The sequence below is a fragment of the Pyricularia grisea genome, assembly GCF_004355905.1.
Source record: "Pyricularia grisea strain NI907 chromosome Unknown Pyricularia_grisea_NI907_Scaffold_8, whole genome shotgun sequence".
Classification (NCBI taxonomy): Eukaryota; Fungi; Ascomycota; class Sordariomycetes; order Magnaporthales; family Pyriculariaceae; genus Pyricularia; species Pyricularia grisea.
The window spans coordinates 1,497,204-1,521,565 of record NW_022156721.1 but is presented as its reverse complement, the minus strand read 5'-3'; the positions used below and the strand labels follow the sequence as shown (position 1 = coordinate 1,521,565).

Sequence of the window (24,362 nt, the reverse complement as noted above, 5' to 3'; positions counted from 1 at the left end):
CTAAAGGTTCCAAATTTTCTATATCCTTTTCCTGCAATCCAATAATGTTCTGTTTGTTAACCAAAAGCTCGTTTGGATCCGGAACCACCCTCCTCCTTTTAACCGGCCGTATTGCCTCCAGTTGTGCTTCCAATAAGCTGATTTTTTGCTGGGCGCTAGCCAAAAGGGTATCTTTAGCTTCGAAGCTTTTTTGGACTTTTGCAAATAAAAGACGTGAAGTAGCGTTGGTTTTGTTGGATTGGGAAAGTTTTTGCAGTTGAAATCGGACATCTCGGGTCGTTTTAGGGGTTTTCCAAATAAGTAAAGACGGGTCGTTAATTTTTTGGGCTGGGCTTTCCGGTGTTTTATCCCTTTGCAAACCGTTGTTTTTATCTTTTATAACGTTGGCATTGCTATTTTCTAACAAAAAAGGGCTTAAAAGTGGTTTAACCAAGTTTACCGGCCATAACCCCGTTGTACGCCAACCAGATTGAATGGTTTTTGCTATAAATGCTTTTAATCTGGCTTTTCGATAACAAAGTAGGAAATTTCGTTTTCCAATAATTGTTGAACAGCAAAATTGGCTAACAAATCCAAGTTGACGTCGATAAGCTTCTTTTAACGGCCCAAAAACCGATAGATCCAATGGTTGGAGAACGTGTGACGAATGAGGGGGTAAATATAGGAGTTGAATATTGTTTTGCAAGCAAAGAAGCATAAATTCGTCCGTTATATGTGATCCATGGCCATCCAAAACTAATAACCGCTTTTCAGGGGTTAAAGGTTGGGTATACGGAATAAACACTTTTTTTAACCATTCGATAGCCGTTTCGTTATTTGTCCACCCGTTTTCGGTTGCGTGAAATTTCCAATTATCGAAAAGGCTTAAATCCGTCGGAAACCATTGTTGTTGTACGTTTTTTCCCTTAAATATAACAAGGGGAGGGAGGGCAACGCCCGTAGCCGATATACATTCGATTATAGTCGTCCAACCCCGCGTTCCGGGCTCTTTCCGTTGCAACGGCCGGATCCCGTTAAGCCCTAATACCAGGCCGTTAGATCCTTTACCTTCCATTATACCGGTTTCGTCCATATTCCAACGGTTTTCCGGTTTAATAGCGTTAATAACCGGGTTCGTAATATAAAGCCACCAAGATTTAATTACCTCCGTAGTAGCGCCATTAACCCGGGCGTTATCTATTCGACGGGGCCTTTGGGTCTTAAGGATTGGATAACGAGCCAAAAAACGAGTTATCCAACGTTTTCCAAGGCCTTTTGTCTCTCCGGCGGCTTGAAGAATTCGTTCGGCAAAAAAGCGTAATTCTTGATGCGTTGGCGGAAGCCCTAAAGCTGTTTGGGTAAGTACCCAATCAGCCAAATGCTTTTCCTGTTCCGTAGAAAGCCTTTGAAAAGGGCTTTGTGCTTTTTTATAAGCTTGAGAACCTTTAAGTCGACTTTGAAGTGTAGACCTAGGTATTCCCCATTTTCGGGAGGTTTTTGCAATTGGATTGCCATTATTGACGTCGTTAATTGCAGATATAAGCTGTTTTTCAGTATATTGCTTCATTGGAAAATGGAGAATCAAGATTAGAAAAAAGTAAATCCAAAAGTGAAAGATTCATCGAGATATTTATAATAGAAGTTGGAGGATAAAAATAAAAGTGTTGTTATTTTTGGGTGCCGAACAGGGGGGGTGCCGAACAGGGGGTACGCAACGTTATCCCAATTGGGAATTCGAAGCGTCATCATCACGACACAATTTGCAACATTTTTGCGTCGCCCCTTCACTTTACCCATGCAAGGTTTTTTTTACCATTCAATTTCTTTATTGTCATGGACTTCTACTCCAAGGTGCTTTTCCTTTTGCTCGGTGTGCCACAAATCCTGGTTCTAAAAGACAGGTTTTCGACTTCTTTTGACCCAAGCCTCACCCTGCAATCACATACGAACCAACACGAAGAACAGTTTCAAATCACAGCAATTGTGAAAAGACATGTCCATCAATACGGGTGTTCATCTCCGGGACCTGGTCCCGGAGCCGGCAACCATCCACCCGGACGCCGACCAACACCAAGCCTCGAGCATACGCGAGATGCCAAGTGATTCCCATGCTCTGGCTTTCTCCGACCCAGGCGAGAATAAGGGCGCAGCACAGATTGACCACGATCAAGAACAGCTCGTCGACTTGGGATGGCAGAGGGACCCGAAAGAGATGCCAGACAATCTAATTGCCGGAATCGACAACGAGGACCTCTGGACATTTATACGGAGGTTTGACAAGGTGCGTCTGGAATAAGATTTTGGTTGCAGTGACTATATGTACTGATATCAAGGGAAAATCTAGCAAGTCTTCTTCCTCAAGGAGACGTCTGATGTTCCGGTTGGTGAACTGGATTTCTACCTGGCCGACGGGGCCGAGTTCTCTGCCAACAAGCTCCGCAGTCAATTTGAGAGGTTATACATGGGCATGGTACGTATACCACACTAGCGGTTGCAAATTTCCAACCTAGATATTCGGTTGTATTAATATGCGGCGCTGAATCTTTAGATCCTGGGACTTATTGCATCAGCCAAACATGTCGCCCGGCTAAGATCGTGGCGTGAGCCCAGAAGAACAGGAATCTTTTGCGCCGTAAGAAACCCCGAGGAGGAAGTTCTTCCTGTTATGACATCCACCCAAAATAGTCCCTCAGACTGACTTTCCCGGCATCGATGAAATTAATCAGGCATACCTCACTGCATGGGCAATTGACTTGCTATTCCCACTCCTTTTCGCCTCCGTCATCGCGCTTATCATCTCCGAGCGCGCTCGCAACCTAGCCTTCCCACCCGCTCCCGTATCCCTCGTCGACAGGCACACGGGCGGACCTACAAAGCCCGAGTCCGGCGTGCTCGGCTCCGTCGACTCCGCGACCGGCGCCCCCGAGCACAGCAAAGGCGAAACAGTCGAGAACGAGGCCAGCAACTTTGTGACGGGCGTCGCGGGCATCGCCGTCAACACGCTGACCGCTCAGGATCCCAAGAGTCAGCCTGATAACGAGGAAGGAGAGAAGCACATGACCGATGACATGCCGGACCCAGACGAGGCGGCCACTGCTATCGCATCGGCAAAGGACAAGGCGGCTGGCGTGCCGAAGCCATCACAGGACAAGACAAAGCAGCCTATGGAGACGCTTATGTGGTCGAAAATGAGACCGCTGCTCCACATGATGACATTGACGTCGGACACATACGAGCGATTTGCAAAGTAAGGTTTCATCTGCTGGTTGACGTCCAATATCCAATGTGCCTTACTCTATATTATACACAAAGTGAAACTAATCAAATCGAACCAGCGCGTTGTCTCCATCACCCCCTTTTCATCCGTACCTGCACAAGCTACGTCTTGCGTCAACGGTCGCACCATTGTTCCTTGCATCGCTTTTTATGTCGGCACACACAGTGAATAGAATTATCTCACTTGTATTCGGCTTTGTCTTCTTTGGTGACCCTGTCATCAGTTCCGTGACGAACTGGCTTGACTGGGCGTACCCCAACTGGAGAAAGGTATTACACATTAACAAGTAAGTCTGCTTAAGCAAAGCATATGCCTTTAGACCCATTCAAGCCACAGCAAAGAAGCTGACACGACTTTTGAACACTTTTAACAGCACGCTCCTCAAAGGCGTCCCTACCAACGCACAAGTCGCAATCACCCTCCTCCGCCATGCCGAGGCGAACCGCTGCCCCTTGCCGCCACCTCCACAGATCACCGGACCACCCCCTAAGAACCCGATAGACCTGGGCGACCCGAACGTAATCGAGGCTGCGCCGGGCGGAGACCGGCCCCTGGCCGCATCAGATCACGACCTCGACGACGCTGCCGAGCGCGACGATGAAAAGTTGGACCGTGCCGGGGGCGAGGATCCAGAACTCACGTCGACGCAGAACAAGCACAGCGGCAAGGCTAGCAAGCTGCTCGGTTTGCTCAGGGGAGGGACCAAGGTAGGAGTCAAGGCCGGGCTGGCGGTCAACAAGGCAAGGTCAAAGGTTGGGACGAACAAGCAGTCGGCCAAGAACAGGCTAGGAGCTGTGCCAGACAAGGAAGACATCAGCAACGAACACGCTGAAGGAGGCCCAGTGAGGTTCTCTGGCCGCTGGGAGGGGAAGGAGGGGTTCGTGTGCGTGGCGTGGCAGGACGGAGAGCCGGTGGTGTCGTTTTCTGACATTAAGACGGCGACTGCGGCGCGGCGGGCTGCGGGAGAGAATCCAGATGGACCTGGTTCTAACGACGCGAATTTGATGCAGCTGAACCCTGCTTGGGTGGTTCCCGTGGGACAAATCAAGGAGCTCAAAAAGCATGCTGGATTCGGGGTCAAGAGCAAGCTGGCCATCGGTTGGGCTCTTGAGCGAGATATCAACGACGGTCTCGAAATCATTGACAGGTCGGGAGAGTCGAAGGTGCTGACGGCGGTTCCCAAGAGGGATGAGCTGTTCAACAGGCTGTGCGCCATGGGAGGACAGAAGTGGGAGCTGTGGTAGTTACTATCTTTGAAAGGAAGTTATGCGATGCAATAGATTCTTTGCGGTGATATGACTTTACAGATGAAGTGTAAGGTACATGGAGAACTGCCGTCGTTTCGGCTGATGCTGGTCGCCGATTCAGGCGGCACTTTGCCCCGGGCGCCAAAACTTAAACCAAGCAATCATTTTTTTCAGGGACGCCTTCAAGACCCTCTGCAATTCTGATAGTACCTTCAAAATAATACACCTTTTAGCCTGTACAGGAGTGTCTATCCTAGGGACCGCCATCTACACGACTATTTTCACGAGGTATTTACACCACAATTTGCCTAAAGTTTTATATGCTCGATAGTATGTCTGGTAATATAAGTAGTGAGAATGGTGGTGGTAGGTAGGTTGGTAGGTGGGTAGGTTAAAGTACAACTATTATTGCTCAGGCTCGCGACAGAAACATAAGCCTGTCGTCGGAAGTCTGCTTGTGCCAACAACGCGAGTGACCACTGATTGGATTCCAGATATGTTGGGCAGCGGGGAAATCTCATCGGCAGCATCTTCATCTGTCACAACCGTTACGATAAAGTGTAACATCGTCAAGAGGGGCAAGCAAGTCAACCTCGTCATTGTTGAATGAACGAAACAGCAAAAAAAAAAGAAAAAAAAGAAAAAATCCATTTGAGGCTTTTATTGCGAAAGTTGTCCGGAAGTCCAGGCACGTTTCGGTTGACCACAACAACCACGGCCCGCTAAAATTAAAGCCAATGGGCGTTCCCATTAAAACAAAAATTTCGACCAACGCAAACGAAATACGAACGCAATTGGTAATTAATATGGACGGTGGGTTGGTTTACTCGGATAAAAGTTTGGATTTCGGAAAAAAACGAATCGCAAACCCAGGAACCAAAGTTCGAGTATCATGGACAATATAGGCCACTTTGATTATCAAGCACAATTGAAAATTATCGTACATTTGCGATCGAGCAGAGGATTTAAGTTTATGTACGAAGTTAATATCGGAGATACGAGGTCTTTATCAAAACTGTACAAGCTTTTAGCGGTTTTAAGGGAGTTCACGTACTGAATGGATGTTGGTTTGCGCAGGTCCTTTGAGGAATTGTTTACTTTATCTTGTATTCCAAACTCTCCAGAATGTTGTGGCGCTTCGTTTTAGTGTTGGGGGTTTCGTACTTTTTTCCATCTTCGTTTATAAGCTTAACATTCCCTAGCAGCTTTTAACCCACTTATGCAACCGGGTGTATTCTGACGGACTGCCTTTTGCTTGGTGGCCATTTTCCGTGGAGCTTACATTTCATCAGTAAACCTTTACAGTCAGCTTTAAACTAAGTTGACCGACAGTGAAAAGTAAGTAGGTGAGATAGATTAATGCTGATACAATCTGACAGATAATGATGATTGGCCAACTCCATGGGATTCTCATAGTTTACTTTGAATTCGACGCACCAACGGTCCGTTTTCATCTGATTCCAACTACGGGCTTGTTGGGGACTTTCACAATTTGCATCTGTGCATCTGGCAGCTCTTTCATCCTTTGTATTCGAAGGCTAATGGCTTTAGTATCTCAGTTAATGATCTTGCCTGTGAACCCGGGTAGGATGAGTTCGTCTTTTCGTTGATATCCTTTGCTCTGCTGCCATCTTTGCTTGAGAGTTGTGAATTCTGGCGGATTGTTATAGATATGTCAGCCTCTGTCTTCCGTACTCGGGCCTAGAATGCAAGTCTTCATGATAGATTTTACTCACCTCCCATGGTAGGCACACGATGTCCACCGGCCTCAAACTCGTTCTGCGTGAACCCTTCCCTCTTCAAGACGGGCGAGTCGACCGTCTTGAGCACCAGATCGTTCTGCGGCCTGGCAAAATACAACAAACCGAGCCGGTCGACGTGGCGCTGGTCCTTGGGTGGCAGCGTGACCCGGTGTACCGTCGACTTGATGTACCCTCCGGTCAGGAAGCTGAGGGCGTCGCACGTGTTGACCGTCAGGCTGCCGTCGAGCGGCTTGGCCCACTTCCACTCCCCTGTGCTGTGGTCCTTGATCTGCAACGCCGCCACCGGCTGTCGGAACAGCAGCGTGATGGTCCCCAGGTCTGTGTGACCGTCGGCCCAGTGCCCGCCTGCCAGCCGCTCGACTTCTTCCGGTGAGTATTTGCCGTAGTTCATGTAGCGGAGGTGAGACTCGTCGTGCACGTCCCACTGGTGCAGCTTGGTGAAAAAGTCGGGTGGTAGCTCCAGGGCCAGGGCGATCAGGTGGTTGAGTGGGTCGAGGACCTTGTCGTGTAGGTCTTTGGCGAAGGACTCGATCTCGGGGAGGGAGTCTTGGACTAGTTGGGGCACTGGCTGGGTTATGTGACCATCGTTTGCTGTATGGGCGTATTAGAAGCTGAGGAAAAAGGGGTAAAAGGTTTAGGAAAGATGTCAGGAAGGTGGGTGGCGACACTTACTCGCCATGTTCCAAACTTCAACCTTGTCAGGTTGGCCGTTGCCCATAATGCGACGACCTGCAGGACGGTAGCCGTTGTATACGCCGTTCTCGAGGTCAGGGACGTATTTCAATTTCTCTTCCAGGGGCAACTTGTAAAAGCTTTGGCCCAGGGCGAACTGGCGATCAACTGCGTCCTGAGAGATGCCATAGTTGATGACGTAAAAGAAGCCTTTGGTCCGGATGGCTTCGATCAACGTCTGGGCCAGCTCTGCATTTCCTTCAGGTGTGCCATACTTGGCGAGGTCCACGGTTGGAACTGTTCAAACGGACGATATGTCAGTATAAAACTCGACAGCGTTCCGGAGTGTCCTGGACTTACGGTCGGCCCAGTCGAGATCCTCCTTGGTCTCTGGCACGTGAGTGTATTGATATGATTTGGGGACTGCTGATGGCATTTTGTTTTTATGTTTGTTTTGCTGCTCTGTGTGGAATGGAATTTTGTCAAGAGTAAAGACCAGGGGTATATTGAACGTGAACAGAACGAGACTGCGTTGGCCAGCAAGGGTCTTGTTTATAACGGAACGGCCCCCATAGAGCAAGGCACTTTAGTACACAATGCAACAAGAAAAGAAAGAAAAGCTGACGTCGTCGGAGTAGCAAAATCCGTCTTATCTCCAGGTCGAGGCATTAAGCTCATGCTTCCCCTCACAAGTTCGTCGACTTTGGGACCATTCCCATAACTAGTTGCAAGCCTAGACCCTGTCACGCAAACTTGACTTGCCGCACGGCATTTCAAATACCACAGAAAATCCTGGAGAATGGAAGGATGACTCCGGGAATACTTCGGGACGTCAGGCTCGTGTCTTGCCTTGGTAACTGCAAATACAACCATAAAACCCGCAAACAGATAAGCTACCTGACGATCGATAATTTCCTCTGTTTACCCCGAGGCAAATACTCCGATTTTCTCCCATGTCCACCATGGAGTATCGCTCATAACTCATCATCGTTGGTGGCTACCCCGCATCAATGTCGCGTCTGGATGGACAGTTTCACGTTGTCGCAATGTATATCCCCGATGGCATCATATCCAAACGCGACCTTGAATCTCCACTTTCCAGACGCTGCCAAGACCATCAACGTGCATGCTTGGGATATATCCCGTTCCAACCATTCAGTCTCCTAGGGCTAGCATGCTGACAAAGCCCTTTGATTAGAACCCCCACGCTCCAGGATTGGTCTAACCCCGACGATATTCTAATATTATACACTGTTCATCTCGGGCCGGTAGTGGTTCATACCCCACATCTACCGTCGATTGCTCCAGTGTTTCTCGGTGAGAAGCTCTCGCAGTTCGCTGAATAACAAAGCACGTCAACCCCAATCTCTCCATTCTCCACTCCTCCCTCAGCAACAATGCTCCAGTATCAATAACACGTTCGCCATGAGTGCTGTCATTGCGTTATACACACCTAGATAAGCCAGGAAGGTATTCTTTGTCGGCCAAGAGATAGCTGCAGACAATACCATGCTACTGCTACTGCCCCGACGTTCGGGCGCATGGAAACTTCCCGAGGTATTGAGGTCAAGTGAACCGGGATAGATGCCTGATAAAGGGTTGCAATCTCCTTAAGCGGCCCTTTTCTTTAGCACCCCATCCATGGTAGCCAGGAAAATTCATCCGACGTTGGTGGGATTATTTTCTTCCTTCAGCCAGATCAGCAGCAGTGCACACCCTCGTCTCGACGGTTTGAACTGCAGCGTCCAGAAAAGATGGGTGTCGGAAAAGCCATCAAGCGAAACAAGGCGGTCGCCGTCATAATATCCGTCTTTGACTGGTACCGTGCGTTTTACCCCCTGCAACCGTAACTTGCCATGCTACAAGCCCAACCTTTGCAAAGCCCTGACTGACAGCGGCATGTCTTGACACACAGCCTCGGATTCCTCGCCAGTGGAGAGGAAGCTTCTTAGGAAACTGGATCTTGCTATTCTGATATTCGGGTCATTGAGCTGTGAGTGATCGTCATCCCTACCATTGTCAGGGCTGAATCTAACATGCCCTCCTTCTGTAGTCTTTTGCCGCGTAAGCAATCATAAACCGACACGTTCCAAACTTGATCTATTCTCATCATACCTTTCCAAGGAAGATAATCGGGAGTGTGCTAATGAGGCCTCGTCAACCACCTATACAGTTTCTTGGACAGCAAAACATTACCAATGCTTACGTCTCTGGCATGCGAGAGGACCTCAATGCCTTTGGGAATGAGCTGAACTACTACAAAATGGCCTGTAAGCTCAACTCCTCATACTGTATTCTGCTAGCTATAACCCACTGACCAGATTATCCCAAAATCAAGATAACACGGCCTATGTGTTGGGGCAGATCCCCTTGATGACACTGCAGACCAAGAGCAAGCTGTGAGTTGCATGCAGAAGACGAACTGCTCTATTGAGTAGCATGCACAGTATTATCTAATCTTTCTCCTGGCAGAGCCATCTGGCTTCTCCCAACTTTGCAGATATTCTGGGCCATCATCGGCTTCTGTCAATCCACAGTAACTCAAAATTGGCATCTCTACGTACTGCGGGCCTTGACCGGCTTTCTAGAGGCTTCTTCTTTTGGTGGAACGCATCTGATCTGTATGTACATCTTCACCACACTCCGAAATCCTCAAGCCCCCCTAGCCAGACATAGCTAACGGAATGTCGTGTTTCCCTCCGCAGTGGGAAGCTGGTACAAAAATGATGAGGTCTTCAAGCGCGCTGGAGTTTGGTTCATGGGTAATTCACTTGGCTCCATGTTCTCCGGATACCTCCAAGCGGCCGCCTACAAAAACCTCAACGGCGTTATGGGTCGCGCTGGCTGGCGCTGGCTGTTCATCATTCGTGAGTGCAGCCCCAACTACCTAGTAGATGGGGCATTATTCTAATCGGCAAGCCTACTCCAAGACGGAATCATCACTCTGCCCATCTCCTTCCTAGGATACGCCGTCTGGCCCGGACTGCCCATCTCAAAACGCCGCTGGTGGATGACGGAGGAGGAGCACGCCCTGGCCGTCAAGCGCATCCCCGTTGTCGAAAAGGAGGGCATAACTTGGAAGACGTTCAAGTACACGCTCAGCCGGCCCATGTGGTGGATCTGCGTGCCGACGTACATCTGCCTGGTCCTGTCCAATTACTGGACCACGTACATGGCGCTGTGGCTCCGTGCAAGCAACTACCCCATCGAGATGGTGAATGTGCTGCCGACGTTTATCGACCTGATTCGAGCCTTCAGCTCCTGGCTGGGCACAACCTTGGCGGGGACCCTGAGTCTGCGGGGACTGTGGACGTTTCAGTTTGTAAGGGTTTGCCTTTTTTTTCCCTTTTGGGTATCGCGCAAAATATTGCTTTGCTAACCAAGTTCACGAGCACAGTCCGCAATGTTCTTTGCATGTCTGATGCTCTCCATCTGGAACATTCCCGATGCTCTCAAGTTTGTCGCGTTTTACTTTGGTGGTTTCTCAGGCATGGCATCACCTATTTTGGTTCGTATTCCATTGCACCCTGACAACCTGCCTACCAAATGCCGACTGAAAGACTGCTAACCGTCTTTTTGCCCTACTCAACTCAGTACACATGGGTCAACTTCACCCTCAAGGAGAATTATGGCGAGCGCGGTCTTATTATATCATCCATGATGACAATGGGTTTCTCGACCAGTATATGGGTGCCACTCTTGATTGTAAGTTTCGAGCATACTCCCGGTGTGCCCTATACCACCAGGAAGCACTCGGATGTACTAATAACCTTTTTTCAACCCTCAGTTTCCCACAGTGGAAGCACCCGAATGGAAAAAGGGATATCCGGCATCTACCGTCTTCCAGTTCCTCATGTGGAGCGGACTAATGTTTGGGTCATGGTACATGGTGCGCTGGAAGACGAGACAGCCGGACCCGGAGCAGGAGCAGCAGGGGCAGCAGCAAGCGGACGAGGTGGAAAGCGTCAGCACCAGGACGGATGAGGATGAGAAGAATAGTGGCAGGAGCGCAGTGCCGTCAGGGCCGGGAGCTGCGGTGGAGGCAGCGACTGTCGCTGCAGAGGATCAAGCTGCGCGGCGATGAAGATGTGATGCCGTGAGATCAATTTCTCGTCGGGGGAGAGAAGGGCTTTGACAGCGAGAAACCAAAACGACCTAGGCTACCTCCATATCAATATTTATAGAGCCAACAAGCTCGAACGCATAAGTCCAGCCCTTGTCAAGGCCTCCGCCGAGTCGAGAAGATCCGTGTCACCCTCTCCAGCCGCCCTTTCAACTGCAACTGCCTCCCACCATCTGCTTCTACCTGGGAAGAAAACAGGCGATCAGGCTCAATATGGGCTGATGTTTTTGCGGGTTGCCATTCACAGCGTTCCCAAACTCGACATAATCCCCAAGTGGTCCGGTTTACGCTGCATTAGAAAGGCGACTTGGGCGAATTTCGCGATTCCAGGACAATGTCTATACCACAGTTAAGGCCTGCCAAAACCCGCCCATGGGGGCCCGCGCCGGCCCAAATAGGTGGGTCGGGGGGCCCGCGGGTAGACTGTGATATTTATGGGGGGGCCCAACCCGGCCCAAGTTTGAACGCGGGTTTTTTTTGGCAGCCCGCGGGCCCCCGTGGGAAAAGCCCGTGAATACGTAAATATTTTAAAATTAACATTTGTAAAATTCCGAAGGAAATTATACCAAAATAAACGTAATATAAAATAATAGATTTTCCATTATTATTATTATTATTATTATTATTATTATTATTATTATTATTATTATTATTATTATTATTATTATTATTATTATTATTATTATTAATTTTTTTTTTTTTTTATTAACCGAATATAAAATACGAAAAAAAACAATTTATTTAACAATATTTTATATTTAAAAATTTCTTAAATTACACCCATACGATATATTATTCCGTACCCGTTTTAACGTTTTGGTTAGAATTTCCATAAAAATTGTGCTATATTTTAATCCAATTTAAATAAAAATAAATAATGCAGGCATACGGTTAATATTAGCCCGAATGAGGGTATTATTAACGGCTATTTCGATAATATTATTTTTATTAAAATTAAAATTATTATTTAATTTATCCAAATTATAAATAAAACCGAAGAATTCCGTAAACCTATCGTGTTTAATTTTTTCGTTTTCCGGATTTAAATATTCGTTTTCCACGATAATAATTTTAATACCAATGTTACGATTAAGGTATCGGGGTAACCTATTCTTATGGTAAAATATAATGGGTTGAAGCAATTAAACGTTTAATTGCGAATTGGGTATTTTTTGTAATTGGGGTAAAATTATAATTGGTTTTAAATAAATATTAAAATTAATTAAACTTTATTTACTATTAAACAATCCTAAAATCGAATTTATTTATATAATAATAAACGTATTTTATATAAATTATATTCAAAATATAATTATTTTTATATAAATAATTATAATTACCCCAGGGTAATTACCGCTGGTTTAATTATTTTTTTGGCAATAATCGTGGTTATTTTTATTTTGGTAATCGGATTAGGGTTTTTTATTTTATCGTTACGTAATTTTCGTATTTTTCCTTTTTTATTTTTGGTCCGTAATTTTTAATAATTTTAATTTGAATTTCCGATATTTTCTCCGTTTTTATTTAATTATATCGGTCCTAATTTTGGTCGTAATATTAGGTTTTTTTTCCCAAAACCAAATCCCGTGGCCGTATAAATAGGTTATTTTCCTATTATTTTTTCCCAAAATTTCTCTCGTTTTTTTCCGTTAACCGTAATATCGTTTTAAACTAAAAAAAACGGTCGTAATTTACCCGTTTAATTTCCACGTTTTTTATTCGCCGCGAACGTTTAATTATAATTATTATTTTCGAAGGTTTTAAAATTATACCGTATTTTTTTTATAAAATCCGCGGTTATTCGTATTATATAATTTTATCGAATTTTCGATATAATAAATATATCCGTCATAATCAAAAATATAACGTTATTTCCGTTTTTATTACCAATTGTAAATAATCTTTTTATCGCGTATAGGATTTTAATTTAATTTATTTCCCCAATAAATTAATTAAATAAAAAAAAATTGGAATTGTAAAAATTTAAAATTAAAAATAATATTTTCCGTATATAATAAAATATTATACGTTTGTAGCGAAAATTGTCCGAAAGATTTAATCGGTTATTATATTTGCGTAAATAAAAACGTTTTTTTTAATTTTGTAACGAGGTTAAAATTATTCGTTTAAATGTTAAATTATCGGTAAAAAATACTACGGAAAAAAATCGTTTAAAAATTAATGAATTGCCTTTAATAATCCTTCTAAATTTAATTTTATCCCGGAATTACGTTTTCTGGATTATATTAATATTATTAATTGGTTTTCGGTATTAAATATTAATCCGCAAAATTAAATATTTGCAAATTTAATCATTAAAAATGATAACTAATATTTTTTTAATCGTCCTTTTTTTGGTTAATTTATTTATAATTCCAATTTTCGGTAATATTAACGGAACTGTTTTTGGCAATTTTAAAAATAGTTAAATTTTTTTTAAATATTCTTTTCGTATTTATAATTTTCTCATTTAATAAAATATTTTATTTTACCGTGGTTACGTTTATAATCGAATATTCGTTTTATTTTGTAAATTTTTTATACGTTAATTTCGATAATTCTTTATATATTGGTGCCGTATAATGCTAATTCCAATAATAATATATAAGATACTGGATAAACTTTTATAATATTTGGTAATAATAATCGGTAATTAATATTATTAATTTCTTTATTAATTTTAAAAAATCCAAATTTTTTAAAATTTAATTTGTTATTTGGTCGCTGTATTTTAATATTACGTTAAATAAAATAAATATTACCTCCCTTCTTAAAAAATAATCCTTTTATCCGATATTAATTAGCGTATTTTATTATTTTTTTCGTATGAATTTTAATTTTTACTGGAACTTTTTATATAATTATTGTAATTTATTTGCTTATTTATCGGCCCGTAATATTATAATAATCGTTTTAAATTTTCTATATATTATAAAATTAAATCCGTAATTGGCGTAAAACGGGGTTATTTTGGTATTTTCATTTTTTAAATTACTATAAACGAATTTTATTGTGGATAATAATCGTACCCAATTATTTTACTTATAATTTACGTAATATTTTAAATATTATTTAAATATTTTGTTGGCTCGTTTTATTTATCCGTTCATTTGGGGGTAAAATATTATTAATAATTTCCAAAATTTTAATATAAAAATTTTGTTTTTATCGGTAACGATATTTTTTAATAATCCGTAATAATTAATAATTATTTGTAAAAATATATAGGTGATTTTTTCGGTATTATTATTTTTTTTATATAATAAAGAATAAATATATTTGGTAAATTTATTTATTACAATTAATATATTATTATATTTGGTTCGTATAAATGGTTTTTTTAAAAATGGTAATTTAACGATAAAATCCATAATAATGGTTTACCAAACCTTATTAAAGATTGGTAATGGTTATAATAATTTATAAAATTTATATTTTACGGATTTGTTTTTAACGTAAAATTTGCAATTTTTAATGGTTTTTCGTATTTTTTATCGTATTTTTTTTAAAATTATAATATTATTTTAACCGTTTTTATATTTTGGAAATTTTTTAATATCCGTGGGTTTTATTTTCGTGGATTTTCTGTATTTTTTTTTAATATAATTATTATATTTATTATTATAAAATTCCGTTATATTGGTAAAAAATTTCCGTTTTCGTTTATTGTAAAAATAACGCGTATTTTTTTTGGTATAATATTTTCGTGGTTTAATTTTCGGTTAAAAGCGTCGACCCTACTATTTTCCGTTTTTTTCCGGTAAATAATCCTAAAATAAAATTTTACTAAAAATTCTAACCATTTAATTTATCGTTTATTTAATATTTTATTAGTGGTAAAATAAGGTAGATTTTTATAATCCGTATAAATTAACACTTCGTATTTAATTTCGGATAATTGGGGTTTTTATTTTTCGAATATTTAAATAATAACCATTAATTTTTATCGTATATTTAATAATTAAATTTTAATTTATATAATTTTTGTAAAAAAAAAGGCGCAAAGGTGTAATTTCTTTTTTATATTACTGGTTAAATTGCCTTCCGATCACGTAATCGAATACGTCGATTTCGATTTCGAAAAATTTCGTTAAATTTGGTATTTTAAAAATTGGTTTTCGTATTATTACATTTCGTTATTATTTAAAGGCTTATTGTATTTATTCCGTTTATTAAAATTTTAAATTCTTTTTAATTATATTGGTTAATAAGTGTTAACAGGAGCCGATTTTATAAGGCTACCCTGTACCCAAATTAAATAAATAAACAAAATAAATAAATAAAACGCATGCACGCACAAAGCTTTAAATATTACGTCTTTTTTACAATAAAGCAAATAAGACAAATAAGTAATATAGCTTAGTGGTATAATTCATATAATAATAAATATAACAATAATATAAAGTGCATAAGTTCGGTTCCCGGTATTGTCGCATTTTCTTATAAGTGTGATAAGTGCAATAAGTAATCCAGGCAAACGGTTCCAGCCAGCCCTGCGTGGCCAGAACCGGTCATGTGGTTCTACCCTAGTCTCAGTGCTCAGACTAGACCCCCCTGCGTTGCAGGGTGGACCGGGCGCTCCATGTACCTTTCAGCCACACGGCTTTTCGACCAATTAAATTGGCCGAAAAGATCGCGCCCGTTCTAGTCTGAGGACATCTTGTCGATTTTCGTCGCAAGCGACAGAATCGTACAATATACGCACTGTGCATACACTGTACATGTATTATATGCGCAACGGCAATATAGTTTTTTAACTGTGTATTTTTTATTTACGAATATTTAATTAAATAAAAATGGTATAAATATAGTAAAATTATTGGTATAAAGCCTGGAATTAGGGCTTTTTAGTGGGTAAAACCTTATATTTATATATATTATAAACAAATGAAAATAAAAATAAATAATAATATAATTATTTTTAACGCCCTATTTAAAAATTTATATACAAATAATAATATATATAAATTTTTTATTTTTATATAATAATTAGTATAGTTATAATAATATCCACGTATAATTTTTATTTCCAAATTATCGTTCGTTATTTTTTTATTTAAATAAATATTTAATAGTTAATATATTTATTAATAAAAGGTTTTATAATAAAAAATTTCGATAAAATAAACTTTTATATTAATTATATTTAATAATAAAATAACGTTTATTTTTTTATTTAATTTAAAAAAAATATAAAATAAAATTTAAAAATATGTAAATTTTATTAAATTTATATATAAAATACGTAATTTTAATAATATTTAAAAAAAAAACTCACGTGGACGTTTGTTTTTACCGGTTATATAATCGTTAAAATTTTGGTTTTAATATCGTTAAAATTGGTAAAAATATAAGCCCGTTTCGATTACAAAATTTATTAAAAATATTTAGTATTTTACCTATTCGAATATTTAACACCTTATACTACGTAATATAATAATTAAAATCTATATATATAATATATACGTATATACCACCCCCACGTACAAAAATTTTTGCAATTATATTTAAAAATAAAAATATAATTAAAAAAAATCAAAAAATTCCATTTTTTTTTAAAAACCCAACCTCCATTTGCGAATTAAGGCCACCCATATTCCAATTAAACCAATATAACGATTAAAAATATAAATTAAATTATTATTAGTTATTTCGTTAATTGCTATATCCAAAATATAAACCGTTTATTTTTACGATTTTTATTTAATTAATTATAACGGAGTGTCGGTCGCCAAATTGGCGAAATCACCTCCATTTGCGACGAAAATGAACAAATTGTCCTTAAACCTGAACCAAAGTAATTTTTGGTTAGACCCATAGGTATAAACAAAGCCACGAATTGAGCCAAGGCTCAATTAATAGAGCTCGCGTTTAGGGATAAGCCCTGAGATTAGGAAGTTGTACAATATACGTATTGTGTATATAATATATGTGTAACGGCGATACAGTTAAAATATTGCGTATTATTTATTTACAAATGTTTAATTGAATAAAACGGTAGAAGTATAATAAAAATATCGGTATAAAATTTAAGTTTAGGGCTTTTTAATAGTTAAAACCTTATATTTATTAATTTGAGATAAAAATTAAAATAAAAATAAGTAATAATAATATTATTTTTAACTGTTTATTTAAAAATTTATATATAAATAATAATATATTTAAATTTTTAATTTTTATAAAATAATAAATATAGTTTTATTAATATTGACGTATAAATTCTTTTCCCAAATTATTATTCGTTAATTTTTTATATATATAAATATACGTTAAATTTAATATTTTATAGAATTGTTTAATAATTAATATATTTATTAATAAAAGGTTTTGTAAAAACAGTTTATATATATTAGACCTTTATATTAAGCATATATTATAATAAAATAACGTTTATTTTTTTATTTAATTTAAAATAAATATAAAATAAAACTAAAAAATATGTAAATTTTATTAAATTTATATATAAAATACGCAATTTTTATAATATTAAAGAATTTTCATTACGTGGACGCTTGGTTATACCGGTTATTTAACCGTTAAAATTTTAATTTTAATATTGTTAAAATTGGTAAAAATATAAACCCGTTTTAATCGCAAATTTTATTAAAAATATTTATTATTTTACCTATTTTAATATTAAACACCTTATATTTCGTAATATTTCAACCAAAATATATATATAATAAATATATTTATACCATTATTTACGAGCAAAAACCTTTAAATTATATTTAAAAATAAAAACATAATTAAAAAAAATTAAAAAAATCCAAACTTTTTAAAAACCCAACCTCCATTTGCAAATTAAGGCCACCCACATACCAATTTAACCAATATAATAATTAAAAATATAAAATAAATCGTTATTAATTATTTTATTAATTATTACATCCAACGTATAAACCGTATATTTTCACGATTTTTATTTAATTAATTATAACGGAGTGTCGATCGCTGAATTGGCGAAATTACCTCCATTTAAGTCGAAAATCGACAAATTATCCTCAGATTTAAACCAAAGTAATTTTTGTTTGGACCCACAGGTACAAGCAAAGTCACGAATTGAGCCACGCGGCTTAATTGGTGGAGCTTCGATTAAGGGATGAGCCCTGTGATTAGTAGTTTTGCTGGTTGAGCGACCACATTTTAATTTCCCGCAAGTTTAAAATCATAGGTGAACTGCAAGTTTGAAAGGTTGAAAGTCCTTTGCTGAATTTTTATATTTGGTGATTATTCCGACAACCAATCATGACGCTTAATCTTTTGGCTCTGGAAGTAGAATTTTCGTTTTCCACCGACAAGGAGCGCAGATGATTTGACTGTACAAAAAGTAATCGATGGCTCGGACCGATAAGATTAATCCATTAATCCCCGGGGGTTCATAGATTTCAGCTTGAAGCACCCATTTTCGCCACACAACAGAGCGCCACAACAATCAGCGGCCACCCTGCAATACTCTCCTTCTTGAGCGCAAGGTGCAGCTCTGTTTAGTTTGCCTTTGGCGCTTGATTTGCCGTCTTTGGAAATGGGTTGACGGGCTTGAAGATTGGCGTGGGTGGTTCCAGGGCCAGGGGTAGCGGTGACGGTCGAACAAAGGGCACAAAAGATTGCTGCGGGAACGGAGAAACGCATTTTAATAGAACTGAGGATTGATTGGTTGGCTTGAGGATAAAGTCAAGTCGTTGAAGTACAAATGTTTTAGTAGTAATTGACTGAATATATACGTATAACAGCTAGGAAATTGATAAAGTTAAACTGTCATTGGTGTCAAAGGAAGAAATACACGCCGAAATCGAGATATTTAATAACATTGTGGACTTTTATATAATAAGCAGGTTGGATTAAAAATATACAAAAATTCCTATATATACTATGGTGGTAGGGGTAAAATTCCCCATCCCTGAACAATTAGCACAGCGTTGTAAACCTTGTCGGTATTCCCGATTTGGGGAATAGTTTTTTGCAAAAAAAGTAAGTTTACTATGCGGTGGGTACCCGAAGCTTTTCGCCGAAAGTTAGGTAGGTAAAGGCCCACGTATACATATACGGTGGCAAGGGGTGTTTTTTTTTGCCTGCACCCGTGGTATAAGGCATTTATTCCAATAAAAATTATAAAACTTGATTTTTGCCATTTAGGCCTTTTACATAATATAATATAATATAATATTAAGTAACTCCCTGTTAAATATCCAAATATAATTACACTTTATATTGACGCTTTTTATTATTCTAAAAATATTTGCACAAAATTAGCACTATTACTATAATATATATATTATAACGTTAAACAAGCCCCTTTTAAAGACCCAAATATAATTACATTATATATTGTACCTTTTTATTACCTTATTAATATTTGAACAAAATTGACATTATGCAATTTCATTTTTCTAAATTTATTATCCTTAACTTTTATTACGGCCAGGCATATATTGATGAACCCTAGTATATTAGGAGCTGTTAATGAAACTTCAAGTTCAAAAGAAACTATAATTAACGACGCGTTCAAAAGACGCGATTAAATTACATGCATACCCTGGTTTTAACGTGGCTGGTAAATGGAATGTGTCACGGCCAGGGTAAGCATAGCACGGAAGCCAGTTTATTGGCACCTATCGACGAAAATCTACTATGAGGAGAAGAAAGGAAACAAACACAGTTTTGAGCTTGACGCGACGTAATTATTTGAAGTTTCAATTCGCCTGCCACCGTGGTAGCAAAATAGCTTAGCAAAAAAATGAAGGGCTAATTAAAATCCTAAGCTTAATACGCAAAGGCGGCTTTAGCTCCAAGTTTTACAGCTGGAGGCTTTTTTCCGGCCATGAACAGCGCCGGCCCCGGGTTCGTCTTGCTTGCAGGGCAGGGTATTTCCTCCTGGCATAAACCGGAGATATTTCGAGTCAGAGTAATTTATAAAATGCAATAGCATATAAGAATAATTGATATTTCGCATAGGGATTATTATAATCTTTATGAGTGAAAACCTGTTTGCTCAGATTATGGAATTAATACCAAATCTCCATGGTGAAACTATTCAAAAAATGGGTATATAAACGATGCGACCGACTGGAACTGTTACTGCATTTTCGACTTCCTCGTTCGAATATCAGGTTTCACATTACAGATTCAAAACTACCTTGCAACCTTCACAGCCTTTTCTCACCGGTCCTTAAACCATCTTTTACTTCGCTTCTCATTTCGGGTATTGATCCAGCTAACCCATATAATCTTTCTCGAATACTTGCCACCGCTACCGAGACACCAGTTTATCAAAATGCAGTTCACCATCATCATCAAGTATCTTACCGCCATGGCCTTTATTGCTGCCCCAGCATTGGCTGCCGAGGCCGCCGGCCATAAGCTTCAAGCCCGAGAGAGCCCAGCTTGTCAGGCGATTCGCATTGCTTGCCAACACTGTCTGGCTAATGGCAGCCTCCGTCCCGGCGGTTGCGGTGCTTACCACGCCGGCTGCGTTGCCTGCGGCGGCATTGGATCCGGCTGCTCATGTTAAAAGAACCAGGGCTGTTGCAAATTTACGCAGTCCGGGACTCTGGCTATAAAAGCGAGGATACAATTTTTTATAAAAATAGGCAAGAAGCTTTTGTTCGACTATTTGCTGCGTTCGGATTTCTTACAAAAGGAAAGGAGTCTGTTTAAGTTGATTTGTTTCTTAGTTCAGCTTCACCGTCAATATAATTACTCTCACGCCAACGTTGCTCTTGATGTCGTTAGTTGAAAACCAGTCCTAAACCATAATTGGTTGGATTCCTCCTTTTGAAATGGATCTCTAGGCAAGAACGAAAAAAAAGAAAAGAGCGAGCAAATAAATGCAAAAAAACGCAGGTGTGTCCAACCTCAATGCCGCCCGCTCGCACGCCAGATTATTTTTATAAAATAATTAATATATTTTTATTTATATCCACGTATAAAAAGCTTTTATAAATTATTATTTGTTATTTTTTTATTAATATAAATATATGGGAACAGACCCCCGGCCCGACTCCTATTTTGCCTCATTGAGTAGTAGGTAACATTACTTACTTCGTGGTCACCCTCGTCTCGGACCTCACCTAGTCGTCGCAACTCAACTTAACGCCAGCACATTCCCCATCCCGAATAATCGAGTGCGACACACTCACCTTATCGACACCGTTTATTGCCTGAACCCCTAGGTACTTTTTTCGCCTCCTCCATATTCTTCTAATCGGGCCCAAAAGCAATTTGTGTTTTTTTTTCTTTTTTTTTTTCCTTTTCCTTTTTTTCCCCTTTGGGTTCTTACGGAGCAGAGTGGTGCGCCTTACTCCGTACCCTAAATATAGCAATTCCCCGTGCCCTGCTTAATATTAGCTGCCATCATATTCATGGCGCATACCGCCTTTTTCAACTTGTCTGTTTCCTTTGCAATGTTGTGAGGATTTCAAGTCCCCAGGTCTGATCTTGCTTCTATTTTTTCGTCCCTCTCTTTTTCTTTTGGCTACCTGATGGAGTGGGCCTGGTTGCTGATGCAACGCTCACCCAGTGGTCCTTCTATGTAAGAAACATCGACCGAACAATCTTAACTTCGGGTTTTATAACGGTATTTATTTTTTGATTTTCTGATTCTTGCATTCCTACCATGAAATCGAGCAGCCCCAGTCGTATAACTTGCCATTGAAGGAAGAGGAGGGAGGTCAGACTAAAGCGCATGACACCTTTGCGCCGAGAAATTGACGACTATGCCAGATGGTGCAGCTGAGACTAAGAGTCACAAAAGCAGGGCCGACAGCTGTGCCAACAAGCGCGATACGCATCACTTGCGAAGTAAGCATTCAGGTGGCTATCCAAGAAGCTTTCCAGGTGCTTATCCTGATATCTGTTTTTTTTCACACTGGCCCCTGGTCTTGGGAGGTAAATCTGACTGTCCCCACCTTCCATTTGCGACTTTTCCCCCAGATGCTTTGGCGTGTGCGCCAGCATTAGACGGGATGCAGCCTCGTGGATGGCGAGGGTGTTAGTACAAGTATGCACGTTGGAGGTGGGGTCAGGTAGCAGCGGCAACAATGATGGCAACTTCCCTTTCGCCAATGCTCGCGTGCAGGTGCAACCAGCAGGAGAAATAATTGGGTTTGAGGGAATTTTCCTGAGGGATGTCGAAGAGCATCTTGATTTCAGGTACTTATATAATAGCAAAGGCCCGGGATTAACTGCACCATGCCGCTAACGTTTGATGGCTTGGTGGTTTTGGATTTTGATACTGCGCGCCTCGGAGAGCCTGATTAGTCGTTTACTGGAGACGTAATGCCTGGCGTCTACAGAGCACCCGAGGCCATTTTGGGTGGCGAATGGAACTCGAAGATAGACATCTAGGTAGTCTATTGGCGTTATGGTGAGTTGCTCATCGCAATCATGCAATGGTAATAAGCCGAATTTGAACCAGAATCGCTTAGATATGGGACATTTTCGAAGGTGGTCGTCTGTTTCGAGCTGTGAAAGCTGGTCACTTGAACGACGAGCAGCACCTTGCCGAAATGATTTCTCTTTGAGGTCCTACACCCAGAAATTTGTGGAATCGAATGAAAAGTGCCGCCTATACTTGGACTCTCAAAGTAAGTGGTAAACACATCGCAAGGCGACCCTCCTGCCTTGCTGCCACCACTGCGCTGGCCGCCGGGAACGTGCCAAACGATTGTGGCGGGGCGGTGTACAACAGCCCCGACGACGATACCCCGAATGTCAGGGAAAATGGAGACGAATCAGGATGCCTGACTGGCCAGGAACGAGATTTCTTTAGAATTCTGAAGCGCATAATTACTAGAGTAGGGCTATACTGGCAAACTACCAAATCATCGTGATTATTTGTTCATAGTGCCCCGGGTTGCCCTCCTGACCGCATCTCCCCTTGCAGCATAAACTGGATCAATCCGCCATCGTATCTGAAGGCACAATGAGGTTGAGTAATGAAGAACACCAGCGGCAAAAGCTCCTCCCTCCGCATGACGGGGCTCATCAGATCCCAATACTCTGAGTCAAGCCTTTTCCTTGCAATTATATAACTTAACATATCGTGTCCTTGATCGCAGAATCAGTCTCTGGCAACACTGTGTATACCTGTCGAATCAGATTAGCTAACTCGACTGTTGGCGTATAGTAGTCAGCATTAGGGGAAAGGATAAAATCCAAGTTAGCGCGAAGTCTCTCCACCACCAATACCTTGAGCCCCGGTAGAAGGAGCATCTCGGTCATGACATAATCCTCCACCGCGATTGTAGCCTAATGGATAATTCTCTCAGACGTTAGAGCTGGAGCTCGATTTCAAGTCGTAACAGACTGATTCCTGGAAGAGACATTGGCAGTAGTGCGAGGTTTGCAGGTTTCTGCTCTTTTTGCTCGTAGTTTGAGTAGGTGGGTAGGCAATCATTTCAGCTTGCACTGTGGTGTTATAATGTGATTGGATTGGTATGGAAGTGGCCTTTTGAGGAGTGAATGCCGGCTGCCCCTAGACACTCTGCCATGGGCAGGTACTTTTCATAACTGTCTGCTGGTGACAAATAAAAGAAATCGAGCCCATTGTTCACTTGCGCTTCCTCCGAGCCCGGAACGTCGTCGTCGTAAGTGCCATAATAGCAAAACTGGACCAGCGGCGTGAAAGTCTCTGGGTCGGTCTCGGGCAGCTTTACGTGGCCGGTCTTTGCCTCCTGAAGAAAACTGTCAGGATCGGTGTGGCACGGGGGGTTGATTGTCGCATGAGTACAGCGTACTGCAAAGTTGCCGCACAGTGCCTTTCTGAAAAGCTCCGAATGGGCGCACAACACTACCCTGTGCAACTTGAAAGTTTCGCTGCCACATATGACTGTGACGTCTGCTAACTCTTCTGACCACTGCTGTAGGCCCAGCTCGTTGCTGAAGATAAGTTTGGAGGGCATATCCAACGAAAGTGCGTTCGCATTAATAGGGGCTGAATGACTTCGTTTTTTGACGGGCGATGCGGTGATGTTCGCAGTCGCTGGTCGCAAGTTTAGAGGCAAATCACTACAGCTGTAAAGGGAAATACGGAGTCCGATGGATGGATCCCACTAGTCGGGGATTTTACGATACGGCGATTGTTCAAATTCAACGGGATGCGGCAAAAACTTCCCGAGATATTATGCCGTTGTTTACCCCATTTAAACGCCGAAACCTCCAATCGCAGGTTTCCCGTTGAACTTTCAAAGTTGTTTTTACCCCAGGTATACCAAAGTATGTAGAATTACTATGTAAAGCATGGAACCTTGCGGTGGGGATCGTTAAGGCGCAGCGATCTTATTGCCCTTACATATTACAGC

The 24,362-nt window shown here is 40.6% G+C and overlaps 6 protein-coding genes across 6 annotated transcripts; 3 read left to right on the top strand and 3 right to left on the bottom strand.

Moving 5' to 3' along the window:
• Positions 1 to 1,972: 1,972 nt before the first annotated feature.
• On the top strand, positions 1,973 to 4,500 carry PgNI_12120 (uncharacterized protein; the record flags this gene model as incomplete). The annotated part of the gene is made up of 6 exons (XM_031132075.1): positions 1,973 to 2,260; positions 2,324 to 2,449; positions 2,528 to 2,611; positions 2,706 to 3,226; positions 3,315 to 3,542; positions 3,630 to 4,500. The coding sequence occupies 6 exons, from the start codon at positions 1,973 to 1,975 to the stop codon at positions 4,498 to 4,500; spliced, it is 2,118 nt and encodes a 705-aa protein (XP_030977293.1).
• A 1,558-nt stretch (positions 4,501 to 6,058) lies between these two features.
• On the bottom strand, positions 6,059 to 7,374 carry PgNI_12119 (uncharacterized protein; the record flags this gene model as incomplete). Its single annotated transcript, XM_031132074.1, has 4 exons — positions 6,059 to 6,156; positions 6,240 to 6,857; positions 6,939 to 7,235; positions 7,299 to 7,374. 4 exons carry the CDS (start codon positions 7,372 to 7,374, stop codon positions 6,059 to 6,061), a joined length of 1,089 nt encoding a protein of 362 aa, XP_030977175.1.
• A 1,318-nt stretch (positions 7,375 to 8,692) lies between these two features.
• Positions 8,693 to 11,022, top strand: PgNI_12118 (uncharacterized protein; the record flags this gene model as incomplete). The annotated part of the gene is made up of 11 exons (XM_031132073.1): positions 8,693 to 8,762; positions 8,854 to 8,931; positions 8,992 to 9,002; positions 9,112 to 9,208; positions 9,277 to 9,337; positions 9,411 to 9,559; positions 9,644 to 9,805; positions 9,869 to 10,260; positions 10,336 to 10,446; positions 10,533 to 10,643; positions 10,726 to 11,022. The coding sequence occupies 11 exons, from the start codon at positions 8,693 to 8,695 to the stop codon at positions 11,020 to 11,022; spliced, it is 1,539 nt and encodes a 512-aa protein (XP_030977241.1).
• A 7,395-nt stretch (positions 11,023 to 18,417) lies between these two features.
• On the bottom strand, positions 18,418 to 18,693 carry PgNI_12117 (uncharacterized protein; the record flags this gene model as incomplete). Its single annotated transcript, XM_031132072.1, has 1 exon — positions 18,418 to 18,693. One exon carries the CDS (start codon positions 18,691 to 18,693, stop codon positions 18,418 to 18,420), a length of 276 nt encoding a protein of 91 aa, XP_030977248.1.
• A 1,642-nt stretch (positions 18,694 to 20,335) lies between these two features.
• On the top strand, positions 20,336 to 20,621 carry PgNI_12116 (uncharacterized protein; the record flags this gene model as incomplete). The annotated part of the gene is made up of 2 exons (XM_031132071.1): positions 20,336 to 20,447; positions 20,494 to 20,621. 2 exons carry the CDS (start codon positions 20,336 to 20,338, stop codon positions 20,619 to 20,621), a joined length of 240 nt encoding a protein of 79 aa, XP_030977060.1.
• Positions 20,622 to 23,477: 2,856 nt separating this feature from the next.
• PgNI_12115 (uncharacterized protein) lies at positions 23,478 to 23,963 on the bottom strand (the record flags this gene model as incomplete). The annotated part of the gene is made up of 2 exons (XM_031132070.1): positions 23,478 to 23,735; positions 23,799 to 23,963. 2 exons carry the CDS (start codon positions 23,961 to 23,963, stop codon positions 23,478 to 23,480), a joined length of 423 nt encoding a protein of 140 aa, XP_030977062.1.
• Between the last annotated feature and the right edge of the window lie 399 nt (positions 23,964 to 24,362).